The sequence below is a fragment of the Perna viridis genome, chromosome 2 (genome assembly GCF_037379345.1).
Source record: "Perna viridis isolate PV_CMFRI_1.1 ecotype Kerala chromosome 2, ASM3737934v1, whole genome shotgun sequence".
Lineage (NCBI taxonomy): Eukaryota > Metazoa > Mollusca > Bivalvia > Mytilida > Mytilidae > Perna > Perna viridis.
Window position 1 is genome coordinate 12,863,007 of NC_142446.1, and position 14,858 is coordinate 12,877,864.

General features: G+C 33.6%; 2 protein-coding genes across 8 annotated transcripts in view; both read left to right on the forward strand.

The window, feature by feature from the left end:
* The window catches only part of LOC148623681 (beta-1,3-galactosyltransferase 5-like), a 33,642-nt gene that overhangs the window by 16,562 nt on the left and 2,222 nt on the right, over positions 1 to 14,858 (forward strand). The window contains exons 1-2 of one of the 6 annotated variants that reach the window (XM_088565710.1): positions 6,010 to 6,075; positions 8,214 to 8,285. The exons of 2 other annotated variants lie outside the window; for them this stretch is intronic. The gene's annotated coding sequence lies outside the window, so the exon portion shown is untranslated. Of the gene's footprint in view, positions 1 to 6,009; positions 6,076 to 8,213; positions 8,286 to 12,676; positions 12,802 to 13,166; positions 13,304 to 14,858 lie in introns of those variants that run through there. 3 more of the 6 variants (XM_088565712.1, XM_088565715.1, XM_088565711.1) reach the window with 3 other exon arrangements.
* LOC148623684 (beta-1,3-galactosyltransferase 1-like) lies at positions 6,010 to 14,128 on the forward strand. 2 transcript variants are annotated; one of them, XR_015919475.1, is made up of 4 exons: positions 6,010 to 6,075; positions 8,214 to 8,285; positions 11,522 to 12,801; positions 13,161 to 14,128. XR_015919475.1 is itself a non-coding variant. In XM_088565709.1 (3 exons), exon 3 carries the CDS (start codon positions 11,553 to 11,555, stop codon positions 12,657 to 12,659), a length of 1,107 nt encoding a protein of 368 aa, XP_088421835.1. In that variant the 5' UTR covers positions 6,010 to 6,075; positions 8,214 to 8,285; positions 11,522 to 11,552; the 3' UTR covers positions 12,660 to 14,128. The 2 variants fall into 2 exon arrangements, 1 of the variants encoding a protein (XP_088421835.1); XM_088565709.1 differs by having other exon boundaries at positions 11,522 to 14,128.

Here is a 14,858-nt window from a genome sequence, read left to right on the forward strand (position 1 = left end):
CAGATATTTTGCGGGAAATTTGATATTTTTAAACCTGATTTTATGAACTTTTTTGCAAATTTTCGCATATTTTTGCATGGTTTCTATGGTAACCCTATATGCTGTGGGTATTTTTTTTTCAGAAAATTTTTACTGCATCCTGATGGCCTTGGCTTGAGCTATTTCTAGATATATAGATTTACAGATGCTTGACATTTTTTTAAAGTGATAAATGTTACAAAGCATCAGATTACAAGACCAAAATTAGGCAGTTCTACAATACTGTGGAGTGCTGGCTAAGGTATTGAAACAACAAAACTTCGCCATTAAAATAACCTCTCTTACGAATACTGCTTTACGACATAGAGAGAAAGGGTACATCGGGGGCGGAGGGGGGGGGGGGTACATTCATTCATATTCCAAAAAAAGTTGCTACTGTGATAATTATATAAAATATTTCGCTTACTAAAGTGTACTAAAGTACATATATGATTTTCATGAACAAATAATAGCCAAGGACGTTAAGAAATCCCCTAGTCGGTCATGATCATATACAACAAATGAGTGCAAAGAATACATTCTTAGTACGAAAACGGCAATTACACTAAGTGTAGGAACAGTCAGCTGATCGTCAGCGTCACCCATATCGTGCGTTTGATTCGTTAACACAGCGTTACGAAAAATTTTTTGGAGATTTTTGTGGTTCATATTTACTAAGACAGTCGAATTATATCCTCGAAGCTACGTTGTCTTAGCTTTATAAGGCACTGGCCATTTTGATATTGGGGGAGGGGTGGGGCCTGGGATATTTTTGAAAAAAAATATTAATTTTTCTTTGAAGAAAAATAAAAAATAAATTTTTGCTGTGGCAAGAAAGGAATAAATGAAGTTGCTTAATGGTGAAAAAAAAATAATGTTGTATTCTGTTTTTCATAAAAAAAAGTTTAGGTAGAAAAAAAAAGAAAAGGGAAGGAGAGGAGAGGAATCTCATGTACGTACATATAGTGAATGTACCATAAACTACCATTCAACATGTGAAATCATATATGAAGAAGTATGTAACAAATGTCTTTAATATTAACATTTTACGGTTTATACTAACAGTCATTCAATGCTACGCTCCTACCAACGTAGCAGAGGAAGAAGACAAAGAAGAGTTTTACAACCAGCTCCAAGCTACCCTAGATTGAACAACACTTGGGGCATCTTGATTGTAATGGGTAGCATGAATGCCAAAGTTTGAAAAGATAACACAGGGAGAGAACTCATCACGAGGAAGGAATGAATTGGTAACATCAACGAAAATGGAGAACTCAGAATGCAGATTTTTGCTCCCAGAACGATCTGGTCTAGGAAGTACGACATTCCAACTCCCTTACAAGAATATACACATAACAGCCCGGGTATCTCCGGAGGTTAAAACTAGAAACCAGATGGACTACATTACAGTCGCAGGAGGTGGAGAAAGAGCATGACAGGCGTTAGAGCTTATCGAGGTGCTGATATAGCATCTGATGATCAACTTGTGGTGGCTAAATTTAAGATCAAGATATCCATGGCAACTAGACAAGATCAGATTAGAAGGCGAACGTATAACATAAGGAAGAGGCGCAGTAGACAAACAATTAGAAAGAGTAAAATCCACATATAACACCACATGCCAAGAAGAACTTGAATTCTCAAAGAAGGAATACAAGCCATGGTTTACTGACGATACAATCGAGACAACTGAGGTCAAGACAAGATTGCAGAAAGAATGGTTGACGAGCGAACATATAAGCATTAGGAAAGAAGTAAAAAGAAAGGAACGGACAGGATAAAAGAACCTACATCAACGACATCGCTTCAAAAGCAAAGAATGCAATGGGCAGAAATGACACAAAAACTGCGTACAACATCACACGCCAACTGGCAGGTAGGAAGACCAGCACATCCAAACCAGTGAAAGACAAAGATAGCAATGTGATAGCAAACCTAGATCGACCACTTTTAAATGAAGAAGATAAATCAGATGCTCCTGATCTACCTCCTGGAGAAGACCTTGATGTTGATACTGGCCCAATCTCGAAGGATGAAATCATAAAAGCCCAACGAATAAGGACTGGAAAAGCCCCAGGACCGAACCAAATTGCCATCTGAGGTCTTGGAGATCAACTCAGAAAAAACCTACAACATTTCGATTGATTGATTGATTGATTGATTGATTGATTGATTGTTGGGGTTTAACGCCCGAGCAGCAATAGTTCACCTACTCTGTTGACACTTGGACCTGCAAGGGACTCTACAGCACCTTGCATGACCTGTTTGAAAACATCTGGGAAACAGTGGAAATCCCTGAAGAGTGGAGTTTAAGCTACATCATTATACTTCCAAAGAAGGGTGACATGAGCAACTGCCAAAAACTGGAGAGGAGTTTAGTTACTCTCAGATTCCGATGCGGTCGATCATGTATTGACCAAATTGCCACATTACGGGTCATCATCGAGGAGTAAATAGAATGGCAATCAGCCCTCTACATAAACTTCGTGGACTTAAAGAAGGCCTTAGCATAGTTAACATAAATGCACTTTGGAAGGTACTAAGACACTGTGGGAGCCCTGTCAAATTGTAAAGACTATCCAAGGACTCTACAAAAACACCAAATGCCAAGTTATTCACAATTCAACACTTACCATCCTTTAATGAACATACAAGAAATACTCCAAGGTTGTGTCCTGTCACCCCTTATTTTCTATATAAGTGCGCGAGAATTTTAATTAGATATAATATGCAATCATGAATTTACTCATCGTTTGCTTCTTGCCTAATTGATACATTTAGGGATGTTAAAGAGCTATAGACTCTAGATTGGACATGCATAATTGGTTGTGACGTGGGCTGCTTCCCTGTACAAGTCCCAGACTTTCTCACGCTATCGCAGGGGAAGCTAATCCCGGCCTGCACGAGATCAAGACTTTCTCGTGTTCTGTATGGATTAGAAAAAGAAGCAGCTCCTCATCAATTCCTGGCTACAGACAAAGCCATGTCTTGTTTAGGCTAAGTAAATTTCATCCAACCCTCACCACAAATATGGGGTGGTTGCGAGGATTTTATTTTTCATATTTTACTCCTTACCAGATATTGCTGGCCTAATTTTATCTAAATCCATAGCCACATCAGTTTCAGAGAAGAAACATTATTTTGAGTCACCAAGAATTGAAAGATTTGTATATTATAGTGTCTAAATACAAGAAACTGAAGTGAAAAAAATGTCATTTTTAAGGAGCTGGAGGGGATGCAAACCTATGAATTAATTTTATTTGGTTTTAACAAGAATAAATTTTCTAATTATTGCAGTCTTTACTTTCATATGTCCTCCGTTGATATTTAAATAATAGTTTCCATTTATTGTCTATCGTAAAAAAAACCTGCCATTTTCCTGAAAAAATTATAATTCAAATGCTATTGAAAAAGAATTAAATAATTTTAAGAAGAGCAGAAAAAAATTATTTAACAACATTGAAAATTAATTTTCAGTTCTAAACCTGGCTCGTTCAGGACAGTGATTGTTACCGTTTAAGAAGATATCCCATGGTGTTCACAAATCACAATTGGTCCGATTTGCTCGTATTTGTAACAATATTTCGGGTTTTAACGAAGGAAATTTTTATATAACCGAGAAATGACAATATCAAGGTTTTCGAATTCACAATCTCGCCAAATCATTCATAATTGTTTTCAACCGATACAAGGAACAGATGTCACGTGTCTTCTCACAGGATGTTATTAATGGGATAATTAATTGGAAGGAGTGAATAACCAAAATATGATCACGCGTGCCAAAGAACGCATAAATTTAACGAGTGTTCTGAACTTATTCCGCGCACGACTTAAATCTTACTGCGTTCTTGGCATGAGTGATCATATTTTGGTTATTCACGATAACCAATTGATTGTCCCATTTAGCCAGCACTCCACAGTATTGTAGAACTGCCTAATTTTGGTCTTGTAATCTGATGCTTTGTAACATTTATCACTTTAAAAAAATGTCAAGCATCTGTAAATCTATATATCTAGAAATAGCTCTGGAAAAAAGTTACCCACAGCATATAGGGTTACCATAGAAACCATGCAAAAATATGCGAAAATTTGCAAACAAGTTCATAAAATCAGGTTTAAAAATATCAAATTTCCCGCAAAATATCTGCAACTTTTATTTCATCCCCTGAAACTGTTTCCTTCGAAAACCCCTTCCTCATATGGGCATCGCCGGTTAGATGTTGAGCTATTTCACTTTGTAATCCACTTATTAAATTTAGCATGGTGAAAAATTGACTTACTTTCGCTTTCACAATGAAGTCAAATTGTCATTGAAAAAAAGCTCCTTCAACATTGAAAATATATAAAACATTGCAAAATACTTTTAAAAGTCCCCTTTTTTCAAAAAAATGTTTTATCAACAATATATTCTTCATTTTTAATCACTATAGCAACCACCGGTTTCCATTTATGTCATTTTTCATCCCTAGCCAAAAGTGTGAAACTAAACTAAACTGTGGAGTGCTGGCTTATTATATAGATTTCCTCCATTATTCGTTGCTATTTTCAACATTAATTTCAAATTTTGTGAACAGCGGATTGATTTCAAAGTTGTGACGTTTTGGCGGGAGAAAGTCCGAGAGTGAAATTACCGAATTTATTTCACAGTGTGAATTATCGGAATTTATTTCATTGGGAACATTCAATGAAGCACTGCTATTTATATAATAAATATAAATAACATATAGCTAAGAGGGTGATAGGGTTTGTTTCCCTGAAAAAATCGTTGTCACCCGAGGCGTATCTACATTGTTATTATAGCATATTATCATAGATATTTTAACAGTTTATTAAATTGAAATATGTACAATAGCTGAAATATATATATATATTTCAAAGGTTGAAAAATAAGGATTTTCAACAAACCTCCAAAAGGAGGGAAATTATGGAAACTTAAAGAAATTTGAAGCATGTAAAATGTAAATTCGATGTTGCGATAACCAGAGGTGTCTTTTGAGGACGGGAAAAATTTCCGACATGTTCGTCCTTGTACCTGTTTCTGAAATCTGATCAACTGTCGTTTTTCTTCAAGTAAGAAAATAAAGTGTTTTTCGTTATGTTACTCATCACACAGTAATTGTTTTGCTTCTGTCTCTTTCCTTAATTTTGTTAATATAAACAAAAGAAATTTGCCCGGAAGTATCGGAGGCAATTGCCTTTTCCGTCACAATGGAATTTATGACCTTGTATATAAAATAGTTGAGTTGGACATTTTGTACAATCTTAACTGAATATAAGAGTTGAAGAGAGAGAAATCTCAATGATTTCATAACCCATTAAAGCAACTCTTTTGATTCGAGCACTACACACTCGACTAAACTAATAGGAGTTTTATGTCAGAAAAGCCCTCTTTTCTTTTTTTCTGATAATGAAATTGTTAGGAGCAGAAATAGCGAAGTTTACGTTAATTTTTATTTTTAAAATAAAATATATCGGCCAAAGAACCCAAATACGCTACTCTTTGCACAAGATTTTAGTAGCACTGCGAGTGTATCTATTATTTCAAGCTATACTATCAATAATGTAGAAATCAGATGGAACTATCGACCCAGAATCTCTAAACCTACAGGTATATATCGACATATTATTAACATGTCATTTTGGTGGCGTAATGAAATATTTCAGGACAATAAATGGTTTGTCTAACTTAAGTTTTATCGTGATTTTTTAAACCAAACAATATATACAATGACGGATGGGCAAGAACGGATAGGTTTCGAATTGCAGTTTTTGTCTTGGTAGTATGATATAAAAAGGTATATATTATTGTCTACGAGTTATTTGTAAGGAGCACTTTGTTCGGCATCTCCATACGTCAGATCAGTATGGACATTTAAATTGAAAAAAACTGATAATAGATGACCACGTGGTTGTATCAAGTGATTGATATCTTTAAATGGTTTCAAAATAACTTAAATGTATATGGTGTACCTGGAGAGATTTCTTATTGAATAAGATTACTGGAGTATGGATAAATACGGGTGTGTTGTGTGTTACGCGTATACATATCAACAACAGGTAGGCACAATTTTCAGTATTACCATTTTCAAAATAGGTATTGTTTATAAATAAGAAAAAAATGCTATGTTTAGAATTATTATACATTGTGTCAGCATTATAAATACTATACATGTGTGGTAAAGAGATTCAGTGTTGTATCAAACACCGTGATATATCTGCCCTATAACCGTATACCATATATTTAGATGTACCTTTTGTACAGTGTTTAAATCCTATATCAAGATTATCAGGGGAATCGTGAAAAATGTGGCATGGTTCTTGGGGAAGTAATCAATAGATATAATGTAAGTTAAAATTTAGATCAGTGACCATAATAAATCAACTAGTGTCTTGAATCAAACAGTGTTTTCCTTGGTGTTTCATACCCGGGACAAATTTACTGAGAATAAGATGGTAGATTAGCGATATCTGATTTGGGAATTATTCTACAGTGACCGTCATATTATTTATTTGCAGTGATGAATTGTCTACTTTTTTGGAAACCCTAATTTACTGGAGTTTTCAATCGGTATCAAGATTTATTTTCCGATTTAAATATATCTGAGTCTTTGATAGGCTTTTCATATATAAGTAATTAATGCTGTCATATTTCCTGACGACAACGACGAAACTGTCCTTTGAAGACCTAACTCTCCTTTTTTGACACTTTTCAGAAATTTTTATAAATTTTTTTAGGTATTGCAATATCTCCTCATATTCATTTTAATCCATTTTCAATTTGTTATTGTAAATAGCAATCAACCAGTTTAAATGACCTATCAATGCCTTTGTTAAGACTACAGTGTAGTCTCGGAACATTCACTCACAATCATGTAAACAAAGTACCAGTATAAAAATTATAATATTTTTTGTCTACTTCAAAACACTATTTACATCTTGTTTCCCTAGTAAATTTTGGTGAACCGGAATGAAAATACTGCGGAATGAAAGTACTCTACAATATCATTCCCTAGACATTTATCGCACCCTACACAGAACACACTTGAAGTATAGTTAAAATGTATGATATAATGAACATCTGTATGATATGCAGTATCAACCCTGGACTTAAATCAGCCCGCGGGCGGTGGTTTTTGTGTTGTTATAGAGGAGTCTCGTGTTTATTAATTGATTAATTGTTGGTGTTCAACTCCCAAGCAGCAAAATTTCAGCTATATCCAGGCAATGAACATGACATGGATGCTAAAAGAACATGAAATGAAAAATGGGATGGGACACAATGATACATGGCGGTATTTATTTAATAGGGTCGAAAAATTTTGGTTGCCACTGGAAATAGGGAGAGATGGGTAGGGTCGGGAAATTTAGCCTCCTGTGGTGGAGCGCAAAGGTTCCTACTCCTATAGAATACCACAGCAGGGTTCTTTAACGTACGAGGAACGTGGCATCTTTCCCAACACGGTGCACCGCTATGGTTTGCGGTCAGCTTTTCAGTATTGTGGCCTGACGACCCAAGCATGTAGCATGAAAGAGGTATCCCATTCCACCACCTGAGGAACACAGCCCAGTTGCTCTGTGGGCAGAGCTTCCTAGCCCCGACCAGGGCTCTGAGCACTATTTAGTCGCCGTATAAGTTATACGACAAGCTTAGCGCTGCTGCACGTCTATTCTTTTTACACCCGGACCCGCACGGGGCGTCTCGTGTTGATACGGCATGTAATACAGAGTTTAAGTGTATAGACCTACAACATCTACACTAGATTTTTAAGGGTATAAGTAATGATTCGATGAAGGTCGATTAATTGCTTTTCATTATAGTTTCAAGTGGTTTAATGGCCATGGTAACTTACTGAAAATGTAAAACACGTTTATTCTTATTATATATTTCGAAATTTAAATGAAAAACTTAATTAAGACATGTTTGAACATTTTGAAAAATTTGAAAGAGTTAAGATTACTAATTTCTTAGATAATTTTCCTTCATTAGAAATCGTTTCGTTCATATGGTAATAAACTAAGGTCGAATATATGTCCTTATCATACATCTTATAGGAATGAATTATATGTATATTTCTTATCAATGATTTGCAAAATCGGCTTTCAAGTCTAACTTGTCTTACTATATTTTAATAAAAAGTAACATTTCAGTATTTATCTAAAAAGAATTTTAATATATAATCTGTTTTCCACACTAGGTGATATTGTTATGGTATAGACATTAAGCAAACTAATCAGCATAGAGAAAAAAAAAATAGACGGAATAGACGGTAAGTTCAAATCACACAATAGATCACCACACTCCCGTCACACGAAATTTTGCCTGTTGCATTTTCTGAAAAACATTTTTCATATTTGACATTGTGACGTGGATGAAACTTTTTACGTGTTCAAGCATGTGCTTCAGTGCGTGACTAACATTTACTTGAACTCTATTCTCGCATGGTACGTTACTTACACTACGTGTCAATGTTTTAAACTTCATTTAGTGGATTTTTTTAAACAAAGATCTTTCACATACATATGAATATAGTTGTTTCTGCAATATTTTCTAAAATAGAAACTTTGTTTTGGTTATGAAAAAAGTCTTCCAATAATTAGGTGGTTAACTACGGAAGTCAATTAGTGCCTGGTGTTGTATTATTTTTAAGTCAACTAAGTATCTCGATATGACGATCTAGCATCTTGTTATAACGACGTAGCTATTTCGTTAATACGACTTGGTTTAGTCTTCATAACTGGTAACTTTTCATAGATGTTTTACTATGGCAAGCGAAAATGGACAAATGGTTATTTTTTGTATAAAGAACTCATTTTTATTAATTTTTTGTTTCAATTTCAGAAATTTCATTATTTAACATGACATTGTATTTAATATTAAGAATTATAAAATTGAACTTATTAGTTTTAGAAAGCTTATTTCTTATTTTGAGAATGTATATTTTTTAATATTAAAAATATACTGGAGTAGAGGCATTAGAGACTCTTATAGGCCTGAAATACGATTGGAAATTAAAGCAGAAGTGTTGAAAGTGTTAATTGTGAATTTGGAGACTTGAATAAAATTAAGAAAATATAAAGGCCCGTTTACACGATCAAAGTATACCATCAAATTCTTTGTCACTAAGTTTTTTGGCGGTGTAAACTTGTATCAAATTTTGACAAAAAACTTTGATGGACTTGACGGAATAGAACTCCAACCTATTTTTTAATTGACAGATTTTGATGGAATTTGACCAATCAAAGTAAGTTCTCGGAATGACAATAAAAAACAAAAAGCAAGAGCTTGATTTCTTTCCTGTTGATATGACAGATTTCAGTTACTAAATTTGATCTTGTAAACAGACAACTTTGACAAAGTTTTCATCAAAACGTTTGAAAAAAAATTGATGACGAACTTCGATCGTGTACACGGTTTTTAAAGGTTTCTGAACATTAAAATGGCATTAGAATTGCTAAATTGTGGGTAAATTCACTTGCACTAGTTTCATGCCTAATATTTTGCCGAAGTTTCAATTTACTATTTGAAATTTTCTGTTTGTCTATTTTAAAGCTAATACTATCTGAATACTAATATGCAGAAAATACAAGCTGTTTTGTCATAATTTAGTCACAAGCAGGGCACAGAACTCCGCTTCTACACAGTTTTCAAAGGATTCTCACAAAAATGAAAGGATAAGGGGTAGTCTTTTAATCCAAAAATATAGAGCGCATGCTATGAACAAGAAAATATTTTGTCAGGAATTATGATGATACAAGAGGCTATTTTACGCGCTAGAATTCTAACAAATAGGCAACTGGAACAGGGTTATGTTGCTACAATATTGAAGTATCACCACAAAAGTTTTATGGTCGTCATCATGAACTCGTGGATCGTTACGGTGTATCCATCTGCGCCATGAAAACTGATTTATTCAATGTGTCATAGTTTTCCTTTCCTCTTTCGTCTACCCCGTACTTGACTTTTTTATGAGCAACTCGACTGGTGTTTCTAGAAAAGCAGAGGACGATTACCCTACCGGTGCACCTGGTCCATGCGCCCGTTTTTTAGTGGAGTCCGAGTTGCTCATTTGCTTTTGTTACTTTGTATGTATGATGTTTATCCCAGGATTACATTCTTTTGATTACCGCTATAACCTTGGTTCCCTTGATTACTTTTAATATCATGCATAAATATCAAAGAATTCGATTAATGGGCTCAATATTTCCTACATAAAAATGTCTCATGAAATAAGTTATTGTAACTTAAATTGGCTAAATTCTCTAATTTTGCTTTATTTATATCTACAATTTCAGTGGAACACATACATCATTAACAGCAATGAAACTTTGTTTTTAACGAAGGCACACATTCAATTAGTGAATTATGCAATTTTCAAATTTGAAACATTTTAGATTTTTGGGCTGATTTTGATATTTTCTGAACATAATCCTTTGCCACATTTCAGAAATTTCTGTTTATTTGTACTTTTCGGTCGTTTTCTGGATATATATTTGGCAAAGTAATTGTATTCACACCCAAAAATAACGTCATATTTAATGCATACATTCATTATTTAACAGTGTTTCTTATGCTAAAATATGAAGTTGTTTCTCGGCATTGCACATAGTTAATTACAATGAACTGATACCACGAAACATTCATTTTCCTTATATTTTTTTTTATAAATATTACTGTGTTTTAAATAATTTTTATGTTATAACATTAGAGTTGGTTATTTTTTGCCCTAATCATGGCCTTATGCCCATACACCATTCAAATATTAAGAAATGTATTTTTTTTAATCAATACTTAATATTCAAAACTCAACTTTTTTTATATTAGGTTATTTTTTGAAGTACAAAAATGTGATGTTTTCTTATGCTAATTTTGGACATTTTGACTTGCCATATCATTTCAAATTAGCCAAATCATTATAAAAATTTAGCTGAGTCTCTATAACGAGATACTAAGTGTTTATACGAGTCTTTATAACAAGCTAGCTAAGTAGTTATTACGAGATACTAAGTCGTTGTAACGAGTTAAAAATAAAACAGCACCTGGCATTTATGGGCTTCCGTAATTATTTGTGGGGTATTATTGAACCGAAACGCCATCAGAGGTGATTGGTCCGTTGTTCGCGATTCGCACGATCCCAAACTAAAATTTTGGACTTGAGTTACCTAACAATTAAATAGTAATCAGTATTTTCAATTTTTGACTAAGCTATAATTGTTTAACCTACTGTTGGTGAATTCATGAGCGTTTGCATGCCAAAAATTGGAAACAATCCTTTACTATATTAGAAGAAATATTTTTTCCATGTTCAATATTTTACGTACAAACTAATAAATAAATGTATGCCTTTATCAGGCTATGACCGTTGCGACGTTTTTAATCACTGATGGAGGACAAAATCCTTGCAATCCTCAATATGCATGTATTGATACTAACGCTCGTCACAAAACATATATGTTATGATAAGACGAGCGAGGATTGAACTATGGCATTCCTCTGTATTTACAGGTGAGGAGAAGCATTGCTAATATGCACGCAAATGAGTTCAAAGATGACAAAAGAAAATATATACTTCAAGTTCCTGATTCTGACGACAGCTGTATCATTTTCATGTTTTGTTTTCACAATTCTTAGCCAAATCAAATTCAATATAGTTGATAAAGTAAAGGATTACCAAGAAAAAAGTCGCTTACTTCTTTGGAATATTGAGAAGGAACCATTAATACATCACCATCCAGTATATAGAAGGAAAATAGTATCTAAAACTAAGTACCCTGTAGTTATATCAAAACCTTACAAAATTAACAATAAAAATATCTGTACAGGCGTTGACAAAGTATCTTGTCTTGTTATGGTGCATACAGCTCCTACTCACTTTGAAAGAAGGCTTCGGATGAGGGCAACATGGCTCAACTCAACCCACTACAGTCCTGAAAATGTGCGGGTTGTGTTTCTCCTAGGTGAAGTTATGAATCCTATTTTACAAAGAAAGATAGAAAAGGAAAGCGAAACCTTTAAAGACATAGTGCAAGGTTTTTTCTTAGATTCTTATAGAAATTTGACAAACAAGGGTGTAATGGGTTATAAGTGGATTACAGAACATTGCAGAAATGCTGAATTCATTGCAAAAATTGACGACGATGCTTTCATCAACTTTTTCAAAATGTTTGAGGAAATGAGTGGTCTCAAAACGAAGAAACGGTATATATTGTGCAATAAAATAAACAAAGGAACAATGAGAATTATTCGTGACCATGGCAGCAAATGGCATGTACAAAATGACGAATTTAAGGAAATGAAGCGTTACCCTCACACGTATTGTAGTGGATTTACAGTATTTATATCAACTGACTTAGTACCCATGTTATACCACGCTGCTATTGGATCACCATTTTTCTGGGTGGATGATTTCTATTTGTTTGGCTTGTTACCATCTAAGGTTTCAGGTGTTGTTCACGAGCCTATTAGACCTAATTTGACTCTGCGATATCCGGAAGCTTATAAATGTTACTTGGAAAGGGGCAGACAATGTCAGTTCGTGGTAATGCCTGCCAGGGATAAAGAAATTATCAAGATGTGGACACTCATTGTTGAAGACAGAACTCAAAGCATATTTGGCAATTACTACATGAATTTACCTGTTTAATAGCACTTGTTTATATTTTTTTATCTTTGGGTAGTAAATGATATGCAGAATGAGCGTATTAAAGAACGCACACATATTTCTTCAGTTGAAGATTAGCAACTCCGACTCCAACTTACATGCAGAAACGGTAGTCTTCTGAAAGGTATGATGGCCGATGATGAAGAAGAATACACAGTACTTCAATCTATTGGTTGTTATAGTGTGGTTTTCCTGTACGATGGTTATATTTTGTCAATGAAATATTGCTTTTTTTCAATGGATGGCGTGGATAAAGTTTACGGTTTTGTTATTGTTCATAATAATTTGAAAATTCATATGAAGCGACTTAGTTCCACCTATATATAAGGTTTCATGAGCCTGTTGGATCCAATTTTTATTTAGAATATCCTGAATCTTCTTCAATCAATGTCCGCATACAACCTAATTAAAATTAGGCAAACTAATTGTTCATTCATTCACGACAATAAGGTGTAATAATGTTTCATTCTACTATATGTACAGATAACTGTTCTGCCCGGCCAAACAGAGTTCAGCTTTCAAGATTATGAAAGCAGTAGTTAAAGAAAAACCCGAGAAATCTGAAAAGGTTTCCTGAACAGAAAGTGAAGTGAAGTCTTTTTAGATCTGAATGTAACGATTATTAGGTAAAAATATAATTATGTAGTGCGTGGAAACTTATTATTGAAGATCGAACTCAAAGTATATATGGCAATTCTTACATGCATTTACCAATTAATAGGACATGTTTTATACCTCTGTCTTGGGTAGTAAATGGTAGATGATAAGTGAACATAATTTTAACTGTCAAATAACACATCTTTCTAAAATATCAACATCTTGTTTCCAACTTTCATGTGACGGCAGTGAATATATGTTATATAAAGCATCGGTGGTAACCACTAAACAATGTAGTTCTTCTGATGAAAATATCTGAATTTTGATTACCAACTAATGATTAAAACTTCTTTAGAATAACTGAAGGGTACTTCTGGTGCTTTCATTAATAGTTCTACCTGCAAAAGCATGGGATATAATTGTTACCTTGTCTACAGAAAGATAGATATATTATTTAAAGTCTCACCATCAATATATACATAAAATAAACATAGACTATAATACAATAATTTTATCAATGCCATTCTTAAATGAATTATGAGAAAACGATAAAAAAAACTTGAATATAACTCTTTAAAAATTTTCCATTCCAAAATTAAGGAAAAAGCAGTATTTGAAACTTAAAACCTTAAAAATCATAATCGGGAATTTAACCAACTTAAAAGTGTACAACCGTGACTTATATTTAGATGTTTTATTTGTATTTTACCGTCATATTCTTTGATTTATTTTTGCAATGACTGTTTTCATGTGTTATATGAAAATTTGAATTTAGGAATTTAAATGTTATCATAACTACCAATTTTTATATTGTACATGTAAAAAACCGTTCCATTTAAAGTATTTTTATTGCTTCTTAATTCTGATTCTTTTCTCCCTAATTCACAATAAGTTAATGCATGTTTCTAGAATAGTACCTACCTGTGCACCTGGTCCATGCTCCCAGTTTTTAGTGGAGTCCGAGTTGCTCATTTGCTTTTGTTACTTTGTATGTATGATTTTAGTTTCTTTATGTTCTTTGTTGTGTATGTCTGTTTTCCATGTCTGGTCTTTGTCCCTGGATTACATTCTTTTGATTACCGCTATAACCTTGGTTCCTTTGATTGCTCTTCTACATATTTATGTTTTAATCTAAAACTTAACTTAGCTTGTAGCACATATTTCAATACACAATACGTAGTATAACCAAAGATATCTAATTTGATCTGTTGTGTAAAAGCTCAGTGGAAGCAGCATAAATATTTATAATGCCCTATTGACTGATACGTTGATAATACCACAGGTGAAGGCATTATTACTTCTCATGGGCAGTCAACATATCGATAATATATATTCTGTTTATTTTATTGAGTCGGGAACTACATGATAATGTTATAACCGATAATAATACTTCATTGTCCTCCGATATGAAATAATCCATGATGTTTATGCGAAATTGCATTATTCTGTTTGAAATCACACAATTCTTTAGCAGAATGTAATATCTGAATACCATATAGAAAAAATGGTTAAGGGACAGGGCGAACTCAGTAAAATTGAAATCGATGGACTAGATAAACTATAAAATTGAAACAGATGGACGAG

Excerpts from the sequence above, each read along its gene's own strand:
- LOC148623684 (XM_088565709.1), top strand. The coding sequence starts at position 11,553 with ATGAGTTCAAAGATGACAAAAGAAAATATATACTTCAAGTTCCTGATT.